The sequence below is a fragment of the Zonotrichia leucophrys genome, chromosome 2, assembly GCF_028769735.1.
Source record: "Zonotrichia leucophrys gambelii isolate GWCS_2022_RI chromosome 2, RI_Zleu_2.0, whole genome shotgun sequence".
Classification (NCBI taxonomy): Eukaryota; Metazoa; Chordata; class Aves; order Passeriformes; family Passerellidae; genus Zonotrichia; species Zonotrichia leucophrys.
In genome coordinates, this window is record NC_088171.1 from 153,473,493 (window position 1) to 153,496,365 (window position 22,873).

Here is a 22,873-nt window from a genome sequence, read left to right on the forward strand (position 1 = left end):
ATCAGGTTCCAGGACATGTCCAGAGGTCTCTGGCCAGGGCAGCCCCACTCTCTCTAGGCTGACCGCATTTTCCTCACCAGCCCCTCCCCTGGAAGCTCCCCATGTCCTGCCATGTGCCTCAGAGTCCCCTCTGTCCCATTAGTGTCTCCGCAACATCCCTCAGTGTCCCCAGGATTCTCTTTGTGTCACACCGTCTGTCCTCTGTGTTCCCTCTGTGTCCCACAGTGTCCCACACCGGTCCCTGTGGCCTCTCTTCTCCATGGCCCTCCTGGCTCACACCCTGGCACTGCTGGCAATGACTGTGGCCACTGTGGCCATCACGATGGTGCCCCTGGACATGGCCCACAACTCCTTTGATGACCAGTACGTGAACTGTGGCCCTGCCATGACTGCGGCCTTGCCTGCCCTCAAGCGCTCCGACTTCCGGGAGAACAAGAAGTTTTCCCAGGCCTGGGAGAAGGCCACAGCCGAGTGGCAGAAACGAGGTTCCTATTCATCCTTTCTGACCAAAGACCAGGCCATCGCCCTCATGGTCTACACAATGAATGATGTTTAGGAGTTCAATGAAGCGTGCGTTCAGCTGGACGGTCCTGCCAGGAGTACCGGTACAACTTCCACTTCAAAACGCTGCATTTCCTTCTCACCCAGGCCCTCCAGAAGCTGAGATGCCTAATAAATGTCTGGACGTGTTCCGGGGAGTGAGGAATACCAGTTCAATGTGAAATTTGGTGATAATGTCCGCCCCAGTCAATTCACTTCATCATCACTGAATAAAATGGTGGCCGAACATTATGGGACAGACACAATGTTCAAGGTGCACACGTGTCACGGAGCGCACATGAGAAGTTCTCCTTCAATCAAAGCGAGAAGGAGGTGCTGATCCCACCCTTTGAGACCTTTGAGGTTACAAAGTCACCAGGGAAGGGAAGAAGGTGCAGATTGTGCTTCGCTCCACTGGGAACTTCAGCAACTACAACTGCGAGTGGCTGCGAGGTGACATCATGGGAACAACCTGGGGGGACGGGGACACTCAGAGAGGGTTGGGGACAAGGACACATGGTGATGGGGACACTCATGACCCAGAGGGGACTTGTCTCCCACTGTGGCTGGGAGACAAGACACCCAGAGCTGTGGACAGGGTCAGGGACAGCATTGCTTGGGCACAGCAGATAGGGACACCCATTGCCAGGTGAGGGGGGACAGGGACATCCAGTGCTGGAGTTGGGGGGACAAGGTACATGGCTGGGTACAGGGGACATGGACCTCATTATGGCCCCCTCTGACAACGGACCCTCAGGGCCCCCCACCACCTCTGTCACTCTCCCAAAGGCCCTCCATATGCCTGCCTCACACTCTCACACCAGGATCCCCTGACCCCTCTCTTTGTCCCCACAGGTGGGAGCCTCCCCAGGAACTCTCCCAGTCCTGGGGGGCTTCTCCTTCTACCGTGGCCATGGCAGTGGCCATTGGAACTCTCTAAGCCACAAGGCCACTAAGGTCGCGGTGGTTGTGGAGGCCACTGTGGAAGGTCACCAGGACGAAGACCACCAGGATCCCCAGATAAATGAAGCCACCAAAGCTACAGAGGCCATTATGACCACTATGGTCCCTTTTTCCCACTGTGACCACTGTGGTCATTATTGTTACTACAGCCACTGGGGCCACTTTGGTCTCTACGACCACTCTGGCCACTCTGGGCATTGGAATCACCATGGTCAGCATGGCCAATGTGCTCACAGTGACCCATGATGTCACCATGCCCACTGTGACTACTGTGTTCACTGCAATTACTGAGACCACCATTGACACCATGGCTATCAAGGCGACCAAGGTCACCGTGGCCACCACAGCCACTGTGGCCACCATGGCCACTGTACCAAGGTGTCCATCCTGGAAGTCCCTCCAAGAGTTGCCCAGTGAGGGAACGATGCCAGGCCAGCAGGACCAGCATGGGGGGTGGGGGGGGGGGGAAGGACTGGAGCAGCCAGGACAGCATGGACAGCATAGACAGCAGAGATTGGGCAGCACCTCGGGCCACTTGGGCACTTCCGGACAGAGGGGTTGGGGAGTGGCAATGTCACGGCCACCTCCCAGCACTCCTTGCCTGCCTTGCCTGGTGTAGCAATAAATTGTTGCTTTCTCACTTGCAGTATAAGAAATGAATAAAACCCTGATCCTTGCTCACCGGGTGTATCAAAACTTTCCCAAAATTTGGTGCTGGCTCCCCTGATGTATCCCCTACAGCTCCTTTAATGCCTTTCCTGCAGAGTGCCTCATTTCCTAAAATAAAGCAGTTCCTGGAGTTTTCTTTAGAGACCACTGAAAGCTTTATTTTTCAAAGCTTGGTCTTCAAACAGGTGGTGGAGAAATATTCCTCCCTTTTTCCTGAAGAGGGAAATGTTTCCCTTTTTCACTGCAGACCCTCAGAAATGACCTGGAGGGACTGGAGCATGTCCAGGGAAGGGATGGAGCTGTGGAAGGGTCTGGAGCAGCAGGAAGGGCTGAGGGAGCTGGTGGGGGCTGCTCAGTGTAATTTTAAAATGATGAATAATCAGTTTGGGGCCTGATCCAAATTTCCTGATTTGAGGCAATGCAACAGAAGAAGCACTGGGAGGAAAGAAAGAAAAACAAACAGAATGAGAAAGGAAGAAAAATAAAATGGAGAAAAGGGGACAGAGACTGCACCACCTATTTTTTGATGAAAACTACTGATGTTTCATTCAGGAAACTTTTTTTTGTTTCAAATCAGGGATTTTCCCTCTTTACCCGATCTCCTGGAGGTGTAGTTTGGGAATTGTCCACAGGAGGGCAGCAGTGAGTGCGGGGAAATCAGCCGCACTGCGCATGCGCCGCCCCCAGCTGCAGTTCCGGGTGCCAACAGCAGGTGGCAGCACGACCTGCTGGTGCTGCTGAACACCCACCCCGCCCCATCCCAGCCCCGGGGGTCTGCAATGCTTTGGGATGGAGTGACCCTGATGTAGTTACCCCACTCTTTCTAACATCCCCTGGGTCCCTCCTGGCCCCAAGCCACACAGCCAGCTCCACTGGTCACCCACCAGCACCACAGATCCTTCTCCAGATCTGCTCCAGCAGGCCAACCAGCCAGGACAGACACTGGGGACGGATCCTCCCCAGGGACAGGACCTGCCCTTGCCCTGTTGAACCTCCCAAATCCCAGCCTTTAAGGTCCCCCAGAAGTGCAGGATGTGGCAGGATGATCTGCCTGGAATGTGCCCAAGGGACAATGCCCCATTTGTGGCCCTCAAGGCTGCACTGAGAGGGGTCTTGTGCTGATTTTGGTGCTGAATTGGGCTAAAACCAGCCCAAATCACCAACCCTGAATTGACAACTGAGGATGAAGCATCAGAGCTTGGCCTGGCCATCCATCAGCTGACACTGGGAACATTGATTCCCCTCCGAGACAGAGATTCCTCTCTCTCACTCTGCTTGGAATGAAATGTGTGTGAGGATCCTCCCTTGGGAAGGGAATGCTCCCTAGGGATCCTCCTTGAGGCTGAGAGAAAGAGACATTCCCATGAGTGTTGGTGTGGGGAAAGACATTGAGCCCTGTTTAGGAATTGTCTCTTTTTGCTGGCTTTGACAGGATTACTCAATGAAATTGTTTTGATAGAAATTTTTAATAGGATTGCTTTGCACAATGGCCCTGATGTGCACAGTGGTCAGAGTGGCTCTGGTGGGTCAGGGAGTCTTGGTGCTCACTGTGGCCTTGGAGGTTATACAGACCATGGTGTCCATAGTGGCTGTGATGGATGCAGTGACCTCAAGGTGGCAATAGCTGCCAAGGTGGCCTATTACAGCGACCTGAGGAGGTCGCTGTGGTGAGAGAAGGACGAGAATCTTGTTTCTTGATCAGAAGGCTGGATTTATTGATATATGATATATAATACATTATAACTATACTAAAAAATAAGGAGAGAAGTTGCAGAGGCTTGCTAAGCTAAGAATAGAATAGCAAGAATGAATAACAAAGTTCTGTATCCAGGGAATCTGTCCCCGAGCTTGGTCCTGTGATTGGGCCCCAATTGTAAACACAGAATCTGATCCAATCACAGGGGCACCTGCTACATTTCACAGCAGCCGATAACAATTATTTACATCCTTCTTCTGGGGCTCTGCTTCCCAGAAGATGCACAAATCCCAAAGAAAGGATTTCTATGAAAAAATGTCTGCGACAGTGGCCAGAGTGGCAGTGGTGGCCATGGTAGCGTTGGTGGTCTTGTTTCTCTGAGGGTCCTGGAGGTTTTGGTGATCGTGGTGGCCACAGTGACCACAGTGACCTCAGTGACTTTGGTTGCCTGCTGGCTCAGAGGATCCCTGTTGCCACTGCCAAGGTTGTGGTGGCCAGGAGGAGTCCTCCGAGGTGGAAGGGGGTGCTGGGGATGCTCCCACCTGGGGGACAGAGAGAGGGGTAAGGGGGGACCATGTGGGGAGTGAGGGAGTTGGGGACATTCATAGTGGAGGGTTAGGGGTGACAGGAGAGATGGGGACCATGAGTTGACAGGTGACAGGGTGTTGTGGGAGGCACGGAGGGGTACAGGGGCCATGGAGGTCAGGGGTGTCATGGTGGGCTTAGGTTTGACAGGGGTCAGGTGGAGTCAGGAGGTGCCATGGCGGGTGACAGGTGGTGACAGGGGTTCAGGAAGTGCCGTGACGGGTCCCAGCCCCCCGACATCCAGCACACAAGGCCCATCCCCACAGCACTGCATTTGGTGGGGAGTGACAGGGTCGAAACGGGGTTGGGGACCCGTGTCTCTGTCCCCGTCCCTGTTGTCCCCCAGCATGGGTGTTCCTTTCCCTTTTCCCTCCCACAAGTGGGGGTCTCCATCTCTGTGCCCTGTCTCCGTGCCCAGAATGGGTGTCCCCAGACTTGGTGTCCCCAGAATGGCCTGTCCCTGTCCCCAAACTCTGAGTGAGTGTCCCCACCCTCTGTGCCCTGTCATGGGTGTGCCCTGTCCACTGTTGGTGTCCCCATGGCCACAGTGGGTGTCCCCATCCCCCCAGGTTGTCACCTGTGGTGTCACCTTGCAGCCACTCGCAGTTGTATTTGCTGAAGGTCCCATTGGAGTGGAGCTGGATCCCCACCCTTTCTCCTTCCTGGCTGATTTTGATGACCTCAAAGGTCTCAAGAGTGGGATCAGCACCTCCTTCTCATCAGGATAATTGGAGAAATTCCAGATTGCTACACCGTGGCACGTATACACCTGGAACATCGTGGCACTCCGAATGTGTTTGGCAGTTTTTTCACTCTGTGATGCTGAAGAGAATTGACCAAACCGGACGATGTCACCGGGCTTTGCATTGAACCTGTACGTGCGCACCCCCCGGTACACGTTGTGACACTGCCCATTCTGAGCCTGCCTCAGCGTCACCAGGGCCTGGGTCAGCAGGAAATGCAGCGTTTTGAAATGGAAGTTGTCCCGGTATTCCTGGCTGGAGCGCCCGGCTGTACGCACGGCTGCGTTGAACTCTCTGTAGAGCTCATCCATTGTGTAGGCCATGAGGGCGATGGCCTGGGCTGGAGATGACAGAGAGGACACAGGGGACTTCTGACCTCGCCACACGGCTGTGGCATTAAGCCAGGCCTGGGCAAAAAGAGGATTCTGATGGAACTCGGAGTTGTTAAGGGCCGGCAATTCCTCGGTCATGCTTTTGCCACAGCCTCGGTACTGGTCATCGAAGGAGTCCGGGGCCATGTCCAGAGGGATGACATCGACAGCCGTGGTAGCCATGGCCATTGCCAGCAGTGCCAGGGTCGTAGCCCGGGGAGCCATGGAGAGGAGAGGCCACAATGACCAGTGTGGGATGCTGGGGGACACAGAGGGGACATGGGGGAGAGACAGGGAGAGTTCATCAGTGAGGGACTGGGGATGGAAGTGGGGTCAGCCCAGGGGGAAGGGAGGCACTCCTGGCCAGCAGGCATGTCTAGGGTCACAGAATCACAGAAGCACAGAATCACAGAAATTCTAGGTTGGAAGAGACCTTTAAGATCATCGAGTCCAACCCATGTTCTAACACCTCAACTAGATCATGGTACCAAGTGCCACATCCAGTCTTTTTTTAAACTCTTTGAGGGATGGTGACTCTACCACCTCCCTGTGTAGATGATTCCAGTATTTGACCACTCTTTCTGTAAAATACTTCCTCCTTAATTCTAGCTTGCATCTCCCTTGGAGCAGCTTGAGACTGTGTCCTCTTGTTCTGTCTGTTGAGAAAGAGACCAACCCCCAGCTCACCACAGCCACCCCTCAGGAAGTTGAAGAGGGTGATAAGGCCACCCCTGAGTCTCCTTTTCTCCAGGCTGAACAACCCCAGCTCCCTCAGTCGTTCCTCATATGGCTTGTGTTCCAAGCCCCTCACCAGCCTCGTTGCTCTCCTTTGGACACGCTCAAGCATCTCAACGTCCCTCCTAAAGTGAGGGGCCCAGAACTGGACGCAATACTCCAGGTGAGGCCTCACCAGTGCTGAGTACAGGGGAAGAATGACCTCCCTGCTCCTGCTGACCACGCCCTTCCTGATACTGGCCAGGATGCCATTGGCCTTCTTGGCCACCTGGGCACACTGCTGGCTCATGTTCAGCTGACAGTCAACCAGCACCCCCAGGTTCCCTTCCACCTGAACACTGTCCAGCCACACCATTCCTAGCTTATATCATTGCAGGGGTTTATTGTGGCCAAAGTGCAGGACTTGGCACTTGGACTTATTGAACCTCATCCCATTAGATTCTGCCCATCCATCCAACCGTTCCAAGTCCCTCTGCAAAGCCCTACATCCCTCTAACAGATCAACACACGTTCCCAGCTTAGTGTCACCTGCAAATTTGCTAATAAAGGACTCTAGGCCCTCATCCATGTCATCAATAAAAATATTAAACAGAGCTGGCCCTAGCACAGATCCCTGAGGGACACCCCTGGTGACTGGCCACCAGCTGGATGCAGCACCATTCACCAGCACTCTCTGGGCCCGGCCATCCAGCCAGTTCTGAACCCAGCATAGAGCACTCCTGTCCAAGCCACGGCCTGCGAGTTTGTCTAGGAGTATGCTGTGGGAGACAGTATCAAAGGCCTTGCTGAAATCCAAGTAAACAACATCTACAACCTTCCCTGCATCCACTAGGCGGGTTACCTGGTCATAAAGGTGACCAGGTTGGTCAAACATGACCTACCCCTCCTAAATCCATGCTGGCTGGGTCTGATACCCTGGCCATCTTTTAAATTCTGTGTGATGGCGCTTAATATAAACTGTTCTATTATTTTTCCAGGTACTGAGGTCAGGCTGACTGGTCTATAATTACCAGGATCCTCCTTTGTGCCCTTTTTGTGAGTGGGTATCACATTGGCCAGCTTCCAGTCATCCGGAACCTCACCAGTGAGCCAAGACTGTTGGTAAATGATGGAGAGCGGCTTTGCAAGCTCGTTTGCCAGCTCTCTCATTACCCTGGGGTGGATCCCGTCTGGTCCCATAGATTTATGAATATCTAAGCATTTCAGCAGTTCTATGACTGCCTCCTCTTGGATAATGGGGGGACCATTCTGCTCCCTGTCACCATCAACCAGCCCAGGCGGGCAGGTGTCTTGAGGGCAAGTCATCTTCCCACTAAAAACTGAGGCAAAATAGGCATTAAGCACTTCTGCCTTTTCCTCATCTTCAGATACTATGTTCCATCCTTTGTCCAATAAAGAACAAAGGCTGGTCTTACCTTTCCTTCTACCATTAATGTATTTGTATAAACATTTTTTATTATCCTTTACAGAAGTTGCCATTCTAAGTTCAAACTGAGCTTTGGCCTCTCTAATTTTTTTTCTGCATGCTCTAGTAGACTTCTTGAATACTTCCTTAGAGACCTGACCCTTCTTCCAACACTGATACATCCTCTTTTTATTCTTAAGTTCCGCCAAAACCTTGCCCAGCCAGGCTGGACGTTCACCCCGTTGCCTGATCTTTCGGCACACAGGGATGGTCTGTTCCTGTGCCCTCAAGATCTCTGTTTTGAGGTATGCCCACCCTTCCTGAACTCCTTTGTTTTTTAGGACTGCTTCCCAAGGGACACTCTGAATAAGTCTCCTAAACAGGCCAAAGTCTGCCCTCCAGAAGTCCATTGCAGCAGTTTTACTGGTGCTCTTCCTGACTTCACCAAATATTGAGAACTCTATTATTTCGTGATCACTCTGCCCCAAGCGACCTCCAATCACCACATCTCCCACCAACCTATCTCTGTTTGCAAACAGCAGATCTAACATAGTCCCTCCCCTGGTGGGTTCACCCACCAGCTGCAACAAAAAGTTGTCCTCCATACATTCTAAGAATTTCCCGGACTGCCTCTTTATTGCTGTATTAAGTTCCCAGCAGATGTCTGGTAGATTGAAGTCACCCACTAGAACAAGGGCTGATGATCTTGAAACATTACCGAGCTGCTTGGGTCCCTGACCCAAATCCTGGGGGTCACTCCCTGAGCCCCCCAGTATCGCCCTCGGCTGGTCCCCAGTCCCCAATCCCACTCCCAGTCCCCAATTTCTTCGGTGTCACCCCAGAACATCAACCCAAATCCAGTCATCACTCCCTTACCCCACAGCGTCTCTCAGCCCCCCATCACCCCAATCCCACTCTCACCATCCCGTGCCCCCCCTCATTTTCCCCCAGGGCCCCCATTACCCCAATCCCAGACCTGTGACTCCCCCAGTGTCCCCCCAGCACCACAATCCCAATCCCTCAGTCCCGTGCCTCCCCCAAGAATCCCCAGGGGTCACTCCAGCCTCAATACTGAAATCACCTGGAGCGAACTCCCTGATGGAAATGCAGGTATCAGAAAACTGGAATTCTTTATCACCTCAGACTCACAGTGGATCTCTCCTGGTCCTGCAGGCCACAGGGGACTTTGCCACAGGGTCTTTATCCACCACAATTACAAATATTCATTACAATGTGTCCCTCACCTAGCACAGCAACTTCACATTTCTGAAAAATAATTTGCATACTTCTGCCTCTTTCTGGAAATCCTTTTATGGTAGTGCACAGTCCTAAAACTGAGTTTTCTCCGTGTGGTTTTCACTGAGTGCCCCAATATCCCAGAAGACCTCAGCTTGAACTTTCACACTTGGCAGACACTGCTGCTCCTTCTGTGTTACAGAACTTGCCAAAATCCCCTCACATTACTTCCCTCTATCTCTTTCTCTTTGCTCTCATGTGCACACGTTTTGCATTCTTTTACGGTTTTTTGCTAGTTCTTCTTTAAGCCCTATCCAGCACCTTTAAGGGATCTGAAGCTTTCTGTTGTCTGTCTTATTGTTCAGGCCCCACGACCCCAGTCCCACACTCCCATGTCCCCCCACTTCCACCCAGTCCCCCTCCCCACTGCTCACTGAGTTGCTGCCACACCTCAGATACCAACTGGTGTCCCCTATCAGATGACATCCCTGCCGGCATCTTGAGCCTGGGGATGATCTCTTGGAGGAGTACCTGGGTGACTTCCCTGTGTGGCAGGAGAAGTTCTGGACCTCCAAGATGGGATCCACCAACACCAGCAGATACCTGCGCCCATGTTGGCGTGGTAGCTCAGAAAATCCATTTGCCAGTTATCCCCAGGAGTGTTTCCTCTTTCAGTGATGCCTGGTGGTGGTGATTTTGAATTCAAAGGAACCTCTCATGCAGTTTTAATGCAAGTCTATTTCCCACAGGCGTTTGTTGATCCCCAAGCTGGTGTGCCCTAGATTGTATTATGGCCACTTCTTTGGGCAGCTCAGCTCAGCTCAGTCACCCAGGCACTGCCCCAAGAGATCATCCTCAGGCTCAAGGTGCCTACAGGGATTTCTGTTGAGGGATTTTTGCAGGAAAATGGACACTGTGCCCAAGCCAGTCTCTATGGGGTCTGAGTAGAATTTCATATTGTCCCCAATAGCTCAAAAACAGGAAGAGCCTACTCAGGAGAAAAACAAGTCCAGGATGTGAGGCACGCTAAGAAGACGGAGCAAAAAAACCACAGCAGAGTGCATGAAGGCAAAACAATAAACCACAATGAGATGCATGAAGAAAGAAGACTAACCAATCAGCTGAAGGCTTGAGACGTGCATAGATAGGCTAAACTAATCATCGAGTAGCTTGAGGTGAGTGAACAGCAGAGCAAAGAACAAATACATTTTGTTCTTGTAATAAATTTGACTTCACTTGATCAATTTGATCATGGCGTGATGCCCCATTGCTGATCCTCTGCAAATGGCATCTGATAGGGGACCCCAAATGGTATCTGACGTGTGGCAGCATCTCAGTGAGCAGTGGGGAGTGGGACTGGGGGGAAATGGGGGGACATGGGATGGTGGGATTGGGGTCGTGGAGGGTGAGCAATAAGAGAGAGAATAGAAAGTTTTAGATGCCTTGGTACAGTTTGGTGCTTGGTACAGTTTAAAGATGAACGGGCGTAAAACAATAAAAGGATGCAAAAGTGTGGACATAGCAGGACAAAGGTGGTTGTAATCTGTGGAGAAACAGATAAAGGAAAGTGCTGAAAAGGGTTTTTGGCAAGTTCTGTAACACAGAAGGAGCAGCGCCTGCCCAAAGTGAAATTATGAGGCAAGGCCATCTGGGATATTGGAGTATTCAGTGAAAACCACACTGAGATAATTCTTTTTTAGGTCTCTCCAGCACAATAAAAATTATTTCCTAAAAGAGACAGAGCCATGCAGATTATTCATGGGAAACATGCTGGTTTCTGTATTAGATAAAGGACACAATTTCATGTATATTTATAATTATGATGGATACACACTCCATGGTAAGGTCCCCCGTGATGTGCAGGACCAGGAGACATCTGCTGTGAGTCCAAGCTGAGAAAGAATTCTGGCTTTCTACTGCCTCCAGTTCCATCAGGGAGTTCACTCCAGTCAATTTCAGTATCAGGGACAGGGGACACTTGGGGGTGAACATGGGACTGAGGGATTGAGGTCTGGGGGGACACTGGGGTTGTCACAGCACAGGGACTGAAGTCCTGGGGTGATCCGGGGACAGCGATGGGAGACACAGGACCATGGGAGTGGCAGTGGGGTACTGGGGGACACTTGGGGGGCACGTGGGACTGGATCAGTGTCCAGGGGTCACCAGGGAGGTCATGGGACTGAGAGTGGGATTGGGGTAAGGGGAGGAGGGGACAGGGACAGCTGGGACCCATTGGGGACCCCAAACCTTGGGTCAGTGTCCTGGGGGACATGGGGTCACTGGGAGGGGTACAAGGCACTGGGGGAGGGATTGGGGTAACAGAGGCAATGGGAAACACTGCGAGGGGGGGGGACACGGAACTGTGGGAGTGGGATTGAGAGTCTGGGGAACAATGAGGTATCCCGGAGTGATCACAGGATTTGGGATCAGGTTCCAGGACATGTCCAGGGGTCTTCTGGCCAGGGCAGACCCCACTCTCTCTAGGCTGACCGCATTTTCCCTCACCAGCCCCTCCCCTGGGAAGGTCCCCATGTCCTGCCATGTGCCTCAGAGTCCCCTCTGTCCCATTAGTGTCTCCTCAGCATCCCTCAGTGTCTCCAGGATCCTCCTTGGGTCACACTGTCTGTCCTCTGTGTCCCCTCTGTGTCCCACAGTGTCCCACACAGGTCCCTGTGGCCTCTCTTCTCCATGGCCCCCTTGGCTCAGACCCTGGCACTGCTGGCAATGACTGTGGCCACTGCGGACATCAAGGTGGTGCCCCTGGACATGGCCCACAACTCCTTTGATGACCAGTACCTCAACTGTGGCCCTGCCATGACTGCGGCCTTGCCAGCCCTCAAGCGCTCCGACTTCCAGAAGAACCCTCTTTTTGCCCAGACCTGGGCAAAGGCCACAGCTGAGTGGCAGAAACGAGGCTCCTATTCATCCTTTCTGACCAAAGACCAGGCCATCGCCCTCATGGTCTACACAATGAATGACGTGTACAATTCGTTCAACAAGGCTGTGCGTGAGGCTGGACGCTCCTGCCAGGAATACCGGTACAACTTCCACTTCAAAACGCTGCATTTCCTGCTGACCCAGGCCCTCCAGAAGCTGAGATGCCCTAATAAATGTCTGGACGTGTTCCGGGGAGTGAGGAATACCCAGTTCAATGTGAAATATGGCGATAAAGTCCGCCTTAGTCAATTCACGTCATCGTCACTGAATAAAACGGTGGCCGAATATTATGGGACAGACACGATGTTTGAGGTGCACACTTGTCTCGGAGCGCACATCGAGAAATTCTCCTTCAATCAAAGCGAGAAGGAGGTGCTGATCCCACCCTTTGAGACCTTTCAGGTCGCAAAAGTCACCAGGGAAGGGAAGAAGGTGCAGATTGTGCTTCGCTCCACTGGGAACTTCAGCAACTACAACTGCGAGTGGCTGCGAGGTGACATCATGGGAACAACCTGGGGGGACGGGGACACTCAGTGAGGGTTGGGGACAAGGACACACGGTGCTGAGGACACCCATGGCCCAGAGGGGACAGGGACACCCACTGTGGCTGGGACACAAGACACCCAGAGGTTGAGACGTGGTCAGGGGCAGCATTGCTTGGGCACAGCAGATAGGGACACCCAGTGCCAGGTGAGGGGGACGGGGACATCCAGTGCTGGTGTTGGGGGGACAAGGTACATGGCTGGGTACAGGGGACATGGACCTCATTATGGCCCTCTCTGACAACACACCCTCAGGGCCACCCACCACCTCTGTCACTCTCCCAAGGCCCTCCATATGCCTGCCTCACACTCTCACACCAGGATCCCCTGACCCCTCTCTTTGTCCCCACAGGTGGGAGCCTCCCCAGGAACTCTCCCAGTCCTGGGGGGCTTCTCCTTGCTACCGTGGCCATGGCAGTGGCCATTGGAACTCTCTAAGCCACAAGGCCACCAAGGTCGCGGTGGTTGTGGAGGCCACTGTGGAAGGCCACCAGGATGAAGACCACCAGGATCCCCAGATAAATGAAGCCACCAAAGCTACAGAGGCCATTATGACCACTATGGTCCCTTTTTCCCACTGTGACCACTGGGATCGTTATTGTTACTACGGCCACTGGGGCCACTTTGGTCTCTACGACCACTCTGGCCACTCTGGGCATTGGAATCACCATGGTCAGCATGGCCAATGTGCTCACAGTGACCCATGATGTCACCATGCCCACTGTGACTACTGTGTTCACTGCAATTACTGAGACCACCATTGACACCATGGCTATCAAGGCGACCAAGGTCACCGTGGCCACCACAGCCACTGTGGCCACCATGGTCATGTACCAAGGTGTCCATCCTGGAAAAGCCCCTTCAAGAGGTGCCCAGTGAGGAAATGATGCCAGGCCAGCAGGACCAGCACACAGGGACTGCAGCAGCCAAGACAGCACAGGACAGCATGGACAGCAGAGACTGTGTAGCACCTGGGGCTGCTTGGGCACTTCCCAAAAGAGGGTTTGGGAGTGGCAATGCCACGGCCACCTCCTAGCGCTCCTTGCCTGCCTTGCCTGATCTAGCATCAAATTGCTGCTTGCTCACCTGCCGTATTAAAAAATGTATCAAAAACTTCATCCTTGCTTGCCTGGCATATCAAAAGTTTACCAAATTTACTGCTGGCTCGTCTGATGTATCCGCTACAGCTCCTTTAACACTTTTCCTGCACGGCTCCTCATTTTCTAAAATAAAGCCGTTCCTGGAGCTTTTGTTGGAGGGAATTTAAAGGTTTATGTTTCTACCTCCATCTTCAAAGAGGTGCTTGATGAATGTTCCTCCCTTTTTCCTGGAAAAGGAAATGCTTCCCTTTTTCACTGCAGCCCCTCAGAAAGGACCTGGAGGGGCTAGAGCATGTCCAGGGAAGAGATGGAATAGTGGAAGGGTTTGGAGCACCAGGAAGGGCTGAGGGAGCTGGTGGGACTGCTCAGTGCAATTAAAAAAGGATGAACAATCAGTTTGGGGCCAGTTCCAAAGTTCCTGATTTGAGGCAATGCAACAGAAGAATCACTGGGAGGAAAAAAAGAAAAAAACAAACAGAAAGAGAAAGGATGTAAAATAAAATGGAGAAAAGGGGGGAGAGGCAGCACCATCCATTTATTGATGAAAACAGCTGATTTTTCATTCAGGAAACTCTTTTTTCTTTCAAAGGAGGGAGTTTTCCCTCTTAACCCCCTCATCTCCTGGAGCTGTGGTTTGGGAATTGTCCACGGGAGGGCAGCAGCCAGTGAGGGAAATCAGCAGCTCTGTGCATGCTCCAATCCCAGTTGCAGTTCCGAGTACCAACAGCAGGTGCCAACACGAGCTGCTGGCGCTGCTGAGTGCCCACCCCACTTCACCCCAGTCACAGGGGCTCTGCAATGGTTTGGGATGGAGAGACCTCGATGTATTGACCCCACTCTTTCCAACATCCCCTGGGTCTCTCCTGGCCCCAGACCACACAGCCAGCTCCCCTGGTCACCCACCAGCACCACAGATCCTTCTCCAGATCTGCTCCAGCAGGCCAATCAGCCAGGACAGGCACTGGGGACTGTGCCTCCCCATGGACAGGACCAGCCCTTGCCCTCTTGTACCTCCCAAATCCCAGCCTTTAAGGTCCCCCAGAAGTGCAGGATGTGGCAGGATGCTCTGCCTGGAATGTGGCCAAGGGACAATGCCCCATTTGTGGCCATCAGGGCTGCACTGAGAGAGGTCTTCTGCTGATTTGGGTTCTGAATTGGGCTAAAACCAGCCCAAATCACCAACCCTGAATTGACAACTGAGGGTGGATCACCAGAGCTGGGCCTGGCCATCCATCAGCTGAACCTGGGAACATCCAGTCCTCTGTCAGACAGAGATTCCTCTCCTCTCTTCTGCTTGCAAAGAAATGTGTGTGAGGATCCTCCCTTGGGAAGGGGATGATCCTTAGGGATCCTCCTTGAGGCTGAGAGAAAGAGACATTCCCATGATTGTTGGTGTGGGGAATGACATTGAGCCCTGTTTAGGAATTGTCTCTTTTTGCTGGCTTTGACAGGATTATTTAATGAAATTGTTTTGATAGAAATTTTTAATAGGATTGCTTTGCACAATTGCCCTGGTGTGCACAGTGGTCAGAGCGGCTCTGGTGGCTCAGGGAGTCTTGGTATTCACAGCGGCCTTGGTGGTTATACAGACCATGGTGTCCAGAGTGCCTCTGATGGCTGCAGTAACCTCAAGGTGGCGATAGCTGCCAAGGTGGCCTATTACAGCGACCTGAGGAGGTCGCTGGGGTGAGAGAAGGACGAGAATCTTGTTTCTTGATCAGAAGGCTGGATTTATTGATATATGAATAACATTATAACTATACTAAAAAATAAGGAGAGAAGTTGCAGAGGCTTGCTAAGCTAAGAATAGAATAGCAAGAATGAATAATAAAGTTCTGTATCCAGAGAATCTGTCCCCGAGCTTGGTCCTGTGATTGGGCCCCAATTGCAAACACAGAATCTGATCCAATCACAGGGGCACCTGCTACATTTCACAGCAGCCGATAACAATTATTTACATCCTTCTTCTGGGGCTCTGCTTCCCAGAAGATGCACAAATCCCAAAGAAAGGATTTCTATGAAAAAATGTCTGCGACATCTCACCTTTCTAAATTGTATAAATTAAAAAGAAAAATGCTGATGTGAAATGAACAGGAAATTTCTTCACCTGTAAAATATACAATACTAACAAATCACTAAAACAATCCTACAATCTAAGAAAATGCAAAAAACAATGCAAAGAAAATTCAAGTCCAAGCAGCTGAGTTTCAGGAACAGTCCATGAGCTGAAGTTGTTTCTCTTGGAGAAATCTGAGAGTCCTTTTTGGTCCTGAAACAGACTTGCTGCAAAAGTCCCATCAATAGTTATCACAAACCATTGACAGTCTTACAACAATTTCAAACAATTTCAAACAATTTGAACAATTTTGGAATGTCCTTTTCTGGCCCTTCAATGGTTCAGTGCTTCAGAGCTGCTGCCCGCTATTTTCAATCTTTTTTATTTAATTTTAATTTTTTTTTTTTTGATCGAAAAAGAAAAGAGCAGCAGCAGAGCAGAGCAGTGCCAGAGAAGGAAAGGCCCTGGGGGCCCTGGCCCATGATGGACCAGGAACCCCAAAACTGGCCCACAAAGGGGGACCAGGACCGGTAGGAGAAACCTCAACCCCCAGAAACACCAAGAGGCCAAATGCTGGCCCTGGCCCAAAAACTTCCTGAGCCCAACGGCCCAGGCCAAACCCATGAGGCAGGCTCTGCATTCCCACAGGCCTGCGCCCTGCTGCCAGTACAATGGCAGCACGGGTGGGGACACGCTTCCTTTTCCCAAAACCACTGAGGCATGCCAGCAGCAGGGAAATAGAAACCTTGTCCAGCAATCCCATCTGGGGTCTGGAGATGTTTGTTCCCCACAGCAAACCAGCTATGGTCTCCTCCATCTTGCAGTGCATCGGGTTTGTCTCTCATCCGCCCCATGGTTTCATCCCCACCCCTCCAGACTGGGGACCAGAGGCAGAGCTCTCGGGATGCACCTGCCCCCGCCACTAGGGCGCAAGGGAGGCGGCAGAGATGGCAGCCTCCAGGGGACAATCCCCGAAAAACTACCCCCGAACCCGCCGAGAATGCTGATCTTAAAAGCAGGCAAACGCATTGCCCCCACAGTCAGCTGGCGAGCACTCCCCGCTCCATGGAAGGGAGGACCAGCCGCCAGAGCCGCTGCTACAGCAGCCGGTCCGGGATGGTCCGAGCTTGAACAAGCCGCCGGTTCCAGGGCAGTCTCTGACGCCGACACGGAGGACACAGCCTCCGACAACGGCAGGACTGCTGGGGCAGCCTGTGCAGGCAGCGGGGGGGAAGCCGGAACCGGGGAGGGGATCTCGCTGGATGTAGGAGTGGCCGTGGGCTTTTCCGAGGGTCCCGCAGGTTCTGCGCCGTCTCCAGCACCATCCTGAACAGGGACCGTCTCGGCTTGAGGTGGCGAGGAAGCCGATGGAAGCGGCAGAGGGGCCGGAGGGGCCGGAGAGATCTTCTCCGCTGAGCCTGAAGCTGGAGACGCGTCGTCGTCGCCTGGCAACTCAGCAGCCACAGGAAGTGCCTCTTCTGCATTCTCAGACGCAGGCGCTGGCAGGGGTGGGGAGGCCTGTGAAGCCGTGGGCGGGACCACCTGGAGAGGCGGAGACGGGATCACTCGGAGAGGCCGCACTGGCTCAAGCGGGACCGCCCACTCCCATCCCCCCGGAGAGAGAGGGGCGGGGGGAGAAGGCTCCATCTGCACAGGCACGGGAGAAAGAGTAACAAAAACTTATTCGCTCGGCGAAGTTTCAGCCCCCCCGCCGCGAAGCAGGGGGGCCCGGGAAGCCCCAACTCATCCCCCACCGGGTCTTCTCCCACTGGGGACGGTGGAAACGGAGCCTGCCCATAGCAGTTAGAAATCCATGGAAAAACAGCTGCTCTCCATTTCAAAACTGGGAAGAGCTTTATAAATGCTGTGTAGACAGAAGGCAAAACACGTCCCTGGCTCCAGACGAACTGGAAAATGGAATTCATGCACTCCCAGATGAAAACATCCACAGCGTATAGGACATCAGTAAAGAACACAAAAAACTTTGCCCATCGAAAGAACTCATAGAGATCTGTTGCTGACAGAAAAAAAACATCTTCTCTACACCATTCTTGCCAGAGGGCAATAAGTTTCTCCTCTGAAGGGGAGAACTGAACCTCTTCCTGCAAGGCATGAGTCTGCCATACGAACAGCCACAAACTACGAAGGGCTGGTTCATCAGGAAGGGAAAAGCCAACAGTACCTTTTGAAAGAGTCCAGCTTGCTCTGGCCAGCTCCACGGGTCTGCTGCTCTTTCCGAACATCTTCCTGAAGGTTTTCCAGAAGAAGGTTCTCTTTGTGGTCAGCCTTGGCTGTGAACTCTGTCCAAATCAGGATCTTCAGTTCTTCAGCTCCTGGCTTGAATCCAATTCTGTGGTCACTTCAAAGCAACCATCACATGCTACACATACAGGATTTTACCCAGTGCAGCAATTTGCTCCTCTGGTCTTATCAAATTAAATTTTGCTCTGACACGAGGGGTCACCAAATATTACAGCGACCTGAGGAGGTCTCTATGGTGAGAGAAGGACGAGAATCTTGTTTCTTGATCAGAAGGCTGGATTTATTGATATATGATATATAATACATTATAACTATACTAAAAAGAATAAGGAGAGAAGTTGCAGAGGCTTGCTAAGCTAAGAATAGAATAGCAAGAATGAATAATAAAGTTCTGTATCCAGGGAATCTGTCCCGAGCTTGGTCCTGTGATTGGGCGCCAATTGTAAACACAGAATCTGATCCAATCACAGGGGCACCTGCTACATTTCACAGCAGCCGATAACAATTATTTACATCCTTCTTCTGGGGCTCTGCTTCCCAGAAGATGCACAAATCCCAAAGAAAGGATTTCTATGAAAAAATGTCTGCGACAGTGGCCAGAGTGGCAGTGGTGGCCATGGTAGCGTTGGTGGTCTTGTTTCTCTGAGGGTCCTGGAGGTTTTGGTGATCGTGGTGGCCACAGTGACCACAGTGACCTCAGTGACTTTGGTCGCCTGCTGGCTCACAGGATCCCTGTTGCCGCTGCCAAGGTTGTGGTGGCCAAGAGTCCTCCGAGGTGAAAGGGAGCCCTGGGGATGCTTCCACCTGGGGGACAGAGAGAGGGGTCGGGGGACCATGTGGGTAGTGAGGGAGTTGGGGACATTCATAGTGGAGGGTTAGGGTGACAGGAGAGATGGGGACCATGAGTTGACAGGTGACAGGGTGTTGTGGGAGGCACGGAGGGGTACAGGTGCCATGGAGGTCATGGGGTGTCATGGTGGCTTAGGTTGTCAGGAGTCAGGTGGAGTCAGGAGGTGCCATGGCGGGTGACAGGTGGTGACAGGGGTTCAGGAAGTCCCATGAGGGGTCCCAGCCCAAACACATCCAGCACACAGGGCCCATCCCCACAGCACTGCCTTTAGTGGGGAGTGACAGGGTCGGAATGGGGTCAGGGACCCGTGTCTCTGTCCCTGTCCCTTGTCCCGTGCATGGGTGTTCCTTTCCCTTTTCCCTCCCACAAGTGGGGGTCTCCATCTCTGTGCCCTGTCTCCGTGCCCACATGGGTGTCCTCAGGCTTGGTGTCCCCAGCACGGGCTGTCCCTGTCCCCAAATGCTCAGTGATTTTCCCCACCCTCTGTGCCCTATCATGGGTGTGCACTGTCCACCGTTGGTGTCCCCATCCCCCCAGGTTGTCACCTGTGACGTCACCTTGCAGCCACTCGCAGTTGTATTTGCTGAAGGTCCCGTTGGACCAGAGCTGGATCCATGCACTGTCCCCTTCCTGGCTGACTTCGACGACCTTGAAGGTCTCAAAGGGTGGGATCAGCACTTCCTTCTCACCAGGATACTTGGAGAAATTCCAGATTGCTGCACCGTGGCACGTGTACACCTGGAACATTGTGGCACTCCCAAAGCGCTTGGCAGTTTTTTCACTCTCTGATGCTGAAGAGAATTGACCAAACCGGACGATGTCACCGGGCTTTGCCTTGAACTTGTACATGCGCACCCCCCGGGACACGTTGTGACACTGCCCATTCTGAGCCTGCCTCAGCGTCACCAGGGCCTGGGTCAGCAGGAAATGCAGCGTTTTGAAGTGGAAGTTGTCCCGGTATTCCTGGCGGGAGCGCCCGGCCACACGCACGGCTGCGTTGAACTCTCTGTACAGCTCATCCATCGTGTAGGCCATGAGGGCGATGGCCTGGGCTGGAGATGACAGAGAGGGCACAGGGCACTTCTGACCTCGCCACACGGCTGTGGCATTAAGCCAGGCCTGGGCAAAAAGAGGATTCTGCTGGAACTCGGAGTGGTTGAGGGCTGACAATTCCGCCATCATTTTAGTGCCACAGTCCTGGTACTGGTCATCGAAGGAGTCCAGGGCCATGTCCAGAGGGATGACATCAACAGCCGTGGTGGCCATGGCCATTGCCAGCAGTGCCAGGGTCTGAGCCAGGGGAGCCATGGAGAGGAGAGGCCACAATGACCAGTGTGGGACACTGGGGGACACAGAGGGGACATGGGGGAGACACAGGGAGGGTTCATCAGTGAGGGACTGGGGAGGGGAGTGGGGTCAGCCCAGGGGGAAGGGAGGCACTCCTGGCCAGCAGACCCCTGGGCATGTCTGGGGTCCCTGATCCCAAATTCTGGGGTTACTTATGCCCCAATCCCACAGTACTGTGTCCTCTTGGCCCCCCAGAAGCCCAATCCTACTAGCATGACTACAAGTCCTCTCAGCCCCAGCAGGATCCTGACAGAAATCCTGGGGTCACTCCGAGACCCCCAGTGTCCCCCTCAGCCCATCTCCAGACCCGAATCCCACTCCCAGTCCCCAATTTCTTTCGTGTCACCCCAGGACATCAACCCAAATCCAGGCATCGCTCCCTGCCCCCACAGTGTCTCCCAGCCCCCCCCATCACCCCAATCCCACCCCCACCATCCCATGTCCCCCCTCATTTTTCCCAGAACCCCCATTACCCCAATCCCAGTCCTGTGACTCCCCCAGTGTCCCCCCCATGTTTCCAATCCTAATCCCTCAGTCCCCAGGGGTCCCTCCAGCCTCAATACTGAAATCAGCTGGAGCAAACTCCCTGATGGAACTGCAGGTATCAGAAAGTCGGAATTCTTTATCAGCTCAGACTCACAGTGGATCTCTCCTGGTCCTGCAGGTCACGGGAGACTTTGCCATGGGGTATTTATCCATCCTAATTATAAATATTCATGAAAATGTGTCCCTTACCAAGTACAGAATCTTCACTTTTCCTAAAAAAGTGTTACATGGGTCCGCCTCTTTATGAAATCCTTTTATGTTGCTGGAGAGTCCTAAATATGAGGTTTCTCAGTGTTGTTTTCACTGAGTGCCCCAATATGCCAGATAACCTCACTTCAAACTTTCGTTTTGGGCAGGCACTGCCCCTTCTGTGGTCTAGAACTTGTCCAAACCCCCTCACTGGAGTTCCCCTTTTCTGTTCCTTCACGGGTTCCAGCCATGTTTGCCCTGCTGTGTCCACACTTTTACATCCTTCTGTGCACTTCTGCTAGTTCATCTTTAAGCCCTATCCAGTATCTTCAGGAGAACTGAAACTTTCTATTCTCTCTCTTATTTCTCACCCCCCAGAACCCCAATCCCACGGTCCCACATCCCCCCAGTGCCCCCCAGTTGCACTCCCAGGTGCTCACTGAGCGTGACCATCACCCTGACAAAAAGGGGGACAAGTTTTATTCTGTGGGTTCCATTTCTCCCCAGTTCACCTTTAAAGCAGCACAGAGCCCTGTCTGTCAGCCAGTGTTGGGAACGGCACAAGGACTGGTCCTGCACAGCTGGGGTGTGTGTTTCATGGCTCACAGACCAAATGGGTGTCGCTGAAGGGCCAACGGAACCTACAGAATTGCAGCTGGCTGTGACTGCAGAAATGTCACCTTTACAGCACACATTTAAAACTGATTTATTGGTTTTGGCAGTGGGAGGGTGTGGGAATCCTTAAAATCAGAGGGTTTTGGGAAAGCTGCAAGAGGCAGGCCTCGGAGACAGCAGAACTGCGGTTAGAGCTAAGCGGTAGCAATAAGATTTGTCAGCAGAAAAATATATGAGAAGTAGAAAGTAAGGACAAATAGAACAATAGTCTGTGTATTAACCCTTGGCTAGAATAACTCCCTAAGCTACTCTTTGGTTCAGAAAGACAGGCATCTGCTAAGGAAGGCAGGAGCCTCTCTTCAAATGGAAATTGTAAATCTCCTCCTCTCTTCTCTGAATTGCTATGAATTTGAAATTAAAGGTCTCTCAGGCAAAAAATATGGGAGCAGGAAATAACAGTTCTTTAATAGGGAAGAAAATAAAAAAAATAAAATATACAATGCAGTAAACTAAACTGACACTGACAGTCAGAACACAACCTGACACCCTGTGGGTCAGGGAGTTGTAGCAGTCCGATTGGAATTGTGGCTGCAGCCCTCCTGGAGTGTCAGGTGTGGTTCTTTTGGAGCAGGGATCTTGTAGAAGGGTGTAGTTTTTTCTCTGAAGATCCAGTGGAAGAGGCAGCAGCTGTTCCTCTGGGAAAAACCAGCGCAGAAGCAGTGCTGGTGTTCCAGAATCTTCAGATTATATCCGGGTAGGAATGCTTGGCTCCTCCCTCTGGGCGGAGCATCTCACAATGGGATGCTGTAGTGCTTACCAGTCATGCAGTGACATTCAATAGCTGTTATCAGCAGATGTCCCCGCAGTTGTGGATGAGATAAGGAAAACTGCCCACTTAACAGAAGACAACTGCTATACAGATGGCAAATGGAATACAATTTGCTTGGCAATCCAGGACATTTCCAACCCCTATTCTATTTCCATCTGCATCACAAAGAAACCTTACACACAGTTCTCACTTAAGACTAGGTTTTCCTGTGGCACACAATGGGTTTCTCCATCTTTCTGCATTACCCACCAATTGTAACCAGGTCCTTGAGCAAATACAATCCCACAGATGGGTTTGTCTTTGCCTGAGGTGGGAGTAATCCAAACAGTCTTTCCTAAAATACCTTTCATGTGTACAACAGGGACTTTATCTCCATCCACTGTGTGCAAGGGTTCACACTGGGCAGGATCAGCTCGATTGATGGACCCTCTGGTGTTGACCATCCAGGTGGCTTTTGCTAAGTTCATTTCTCTATTACTAAAATTTCCCCTCCAAGTGCTGTCGTAGGAAGGGGACCAGGACACCAGATGGTTCAACACAGGTCCAGTCCAGTCCAGTTTATTGAAGAAAGTATCAAACACTTATACAGCAAATAATAAGCTTATGAATATTCTGTAAGCCAAGCAATCTATTGGTTAAACTATACCATAAACTCTT

At 52.2% G+C, this 22,873-nt stretch overlaps 2 protein-coding genes and 1 pseudogene across 4 annotated transcripts; 1 reads left to right on the forward strand and 2 right to left on the reverse strand.

Annotated features, from left to right (window-relative positions):
- Nucleotides 1–3,950: 3,950 nt before the first annotated feature.
- On the reverse strand, nt 3,951–5,750 carry LOC135442982 (erythroblast NAD(P)(+)--arginine ADP-ribosyltransferase-like; annotated as a pseudogene).
- Nucleotides 5,751–11,667: 5,917 nt separating this feature from the next.
- On the forward strand, nt 11,668–12,417 carry LOC135442983 (NAD(P)(+)--arginine ADP-ribosyltransferase 2-like). Its single transcript, XM_064703249.1, has one exon. It carries the CDS (start codon nt 11,668–11,670, stop codon nt 12,415–12,417), a length of 750 nt encoding a protein of 249 aa, XP_064559319.1.
- A 2,817-nt stretch (nt 12,418–15,234) lies between these two features.
- Nucleotides 15,235–20,944, reverse strand: LOC135443459 (erythroblast NAD(P)(+)--arginine ADP-ribosyltransferase-like). Of its 3 annotated transcripts, XR_010439023.1 has the most exons (4): nt 20,678–20,902; nt 19,236–20,032; nt 18,317–18,644; nt 15,235–15,443 (listed from the first exon to the last, which is right to left on the reverse strand). XR_010439023.1 is itself a non-coding variant. In XM_064703672.1 (3 exons), the coding sequence occupies exons 2-3, from the start codon at nt 19,996–19,998 to the stop codon at nt 18,562–18,564; spliced, it is 846 nt and encodes a 281-aa protein (XP_064559742.1). In that variant the 5' UTR covers nt 19,999–20,032; nt 20,773–20,944; the 3' UTR covers nt 18,099–18,561. The 3 variants fall into 3 exon arrangements, 2 of the variants coding, with proteins under 2 accessions (XP_064559742.1, XP_064559741.1); XM_064703672.1 differs by lacking the exon at nt 15,235–15,443 and having other exon boundaries at nt 18,099–18,644; nt 20,773–20,944; XM_064703671.1 differs by lacking the exon at nt 15,235–15,443 and having other exon boundaries at nt 18,100–18,644; nt 20,678–20,933.
- Nucleotides 20,945–22,873: the final 1,929 nt, after the last annotated feature.

What these genes read in the sequence shown, in the direction of transcription:
- LOC135443459 (XM_064703671.1), bottom strand. Translation starts at nt 20,736, where the DNA reads ATGGATAAATACCCCATGGCAAAGTCTCCCGTGACCTGCAGGACCAGG. An exon ending in AGGACCAGGAGAGATCCACT is followed by an intron (nt 20,033 to 20,677) that starts GTGAGTCTGAGC and finishes TGTGTCCCCCAG; the next exon opens with TGTCCCACACTGGTCATTGT. An exon ending in GCTGCAAGGTGACGTCACAG is followed by an intron (nt 18,645 to 19,235) that starts GTGACAACCTGG and finishes TCTGTCCCCCAG; the next exon opens with GTGGAAGCATCCCCAGGGCT.
- LOC135442983 (XM_064703249.1), top strand. Translation starts at nt 11,668, where the DNA reads ATGACTGTGGCCACTGCGGACATCAAGGTGGTGCCCCTGGACATGGCC.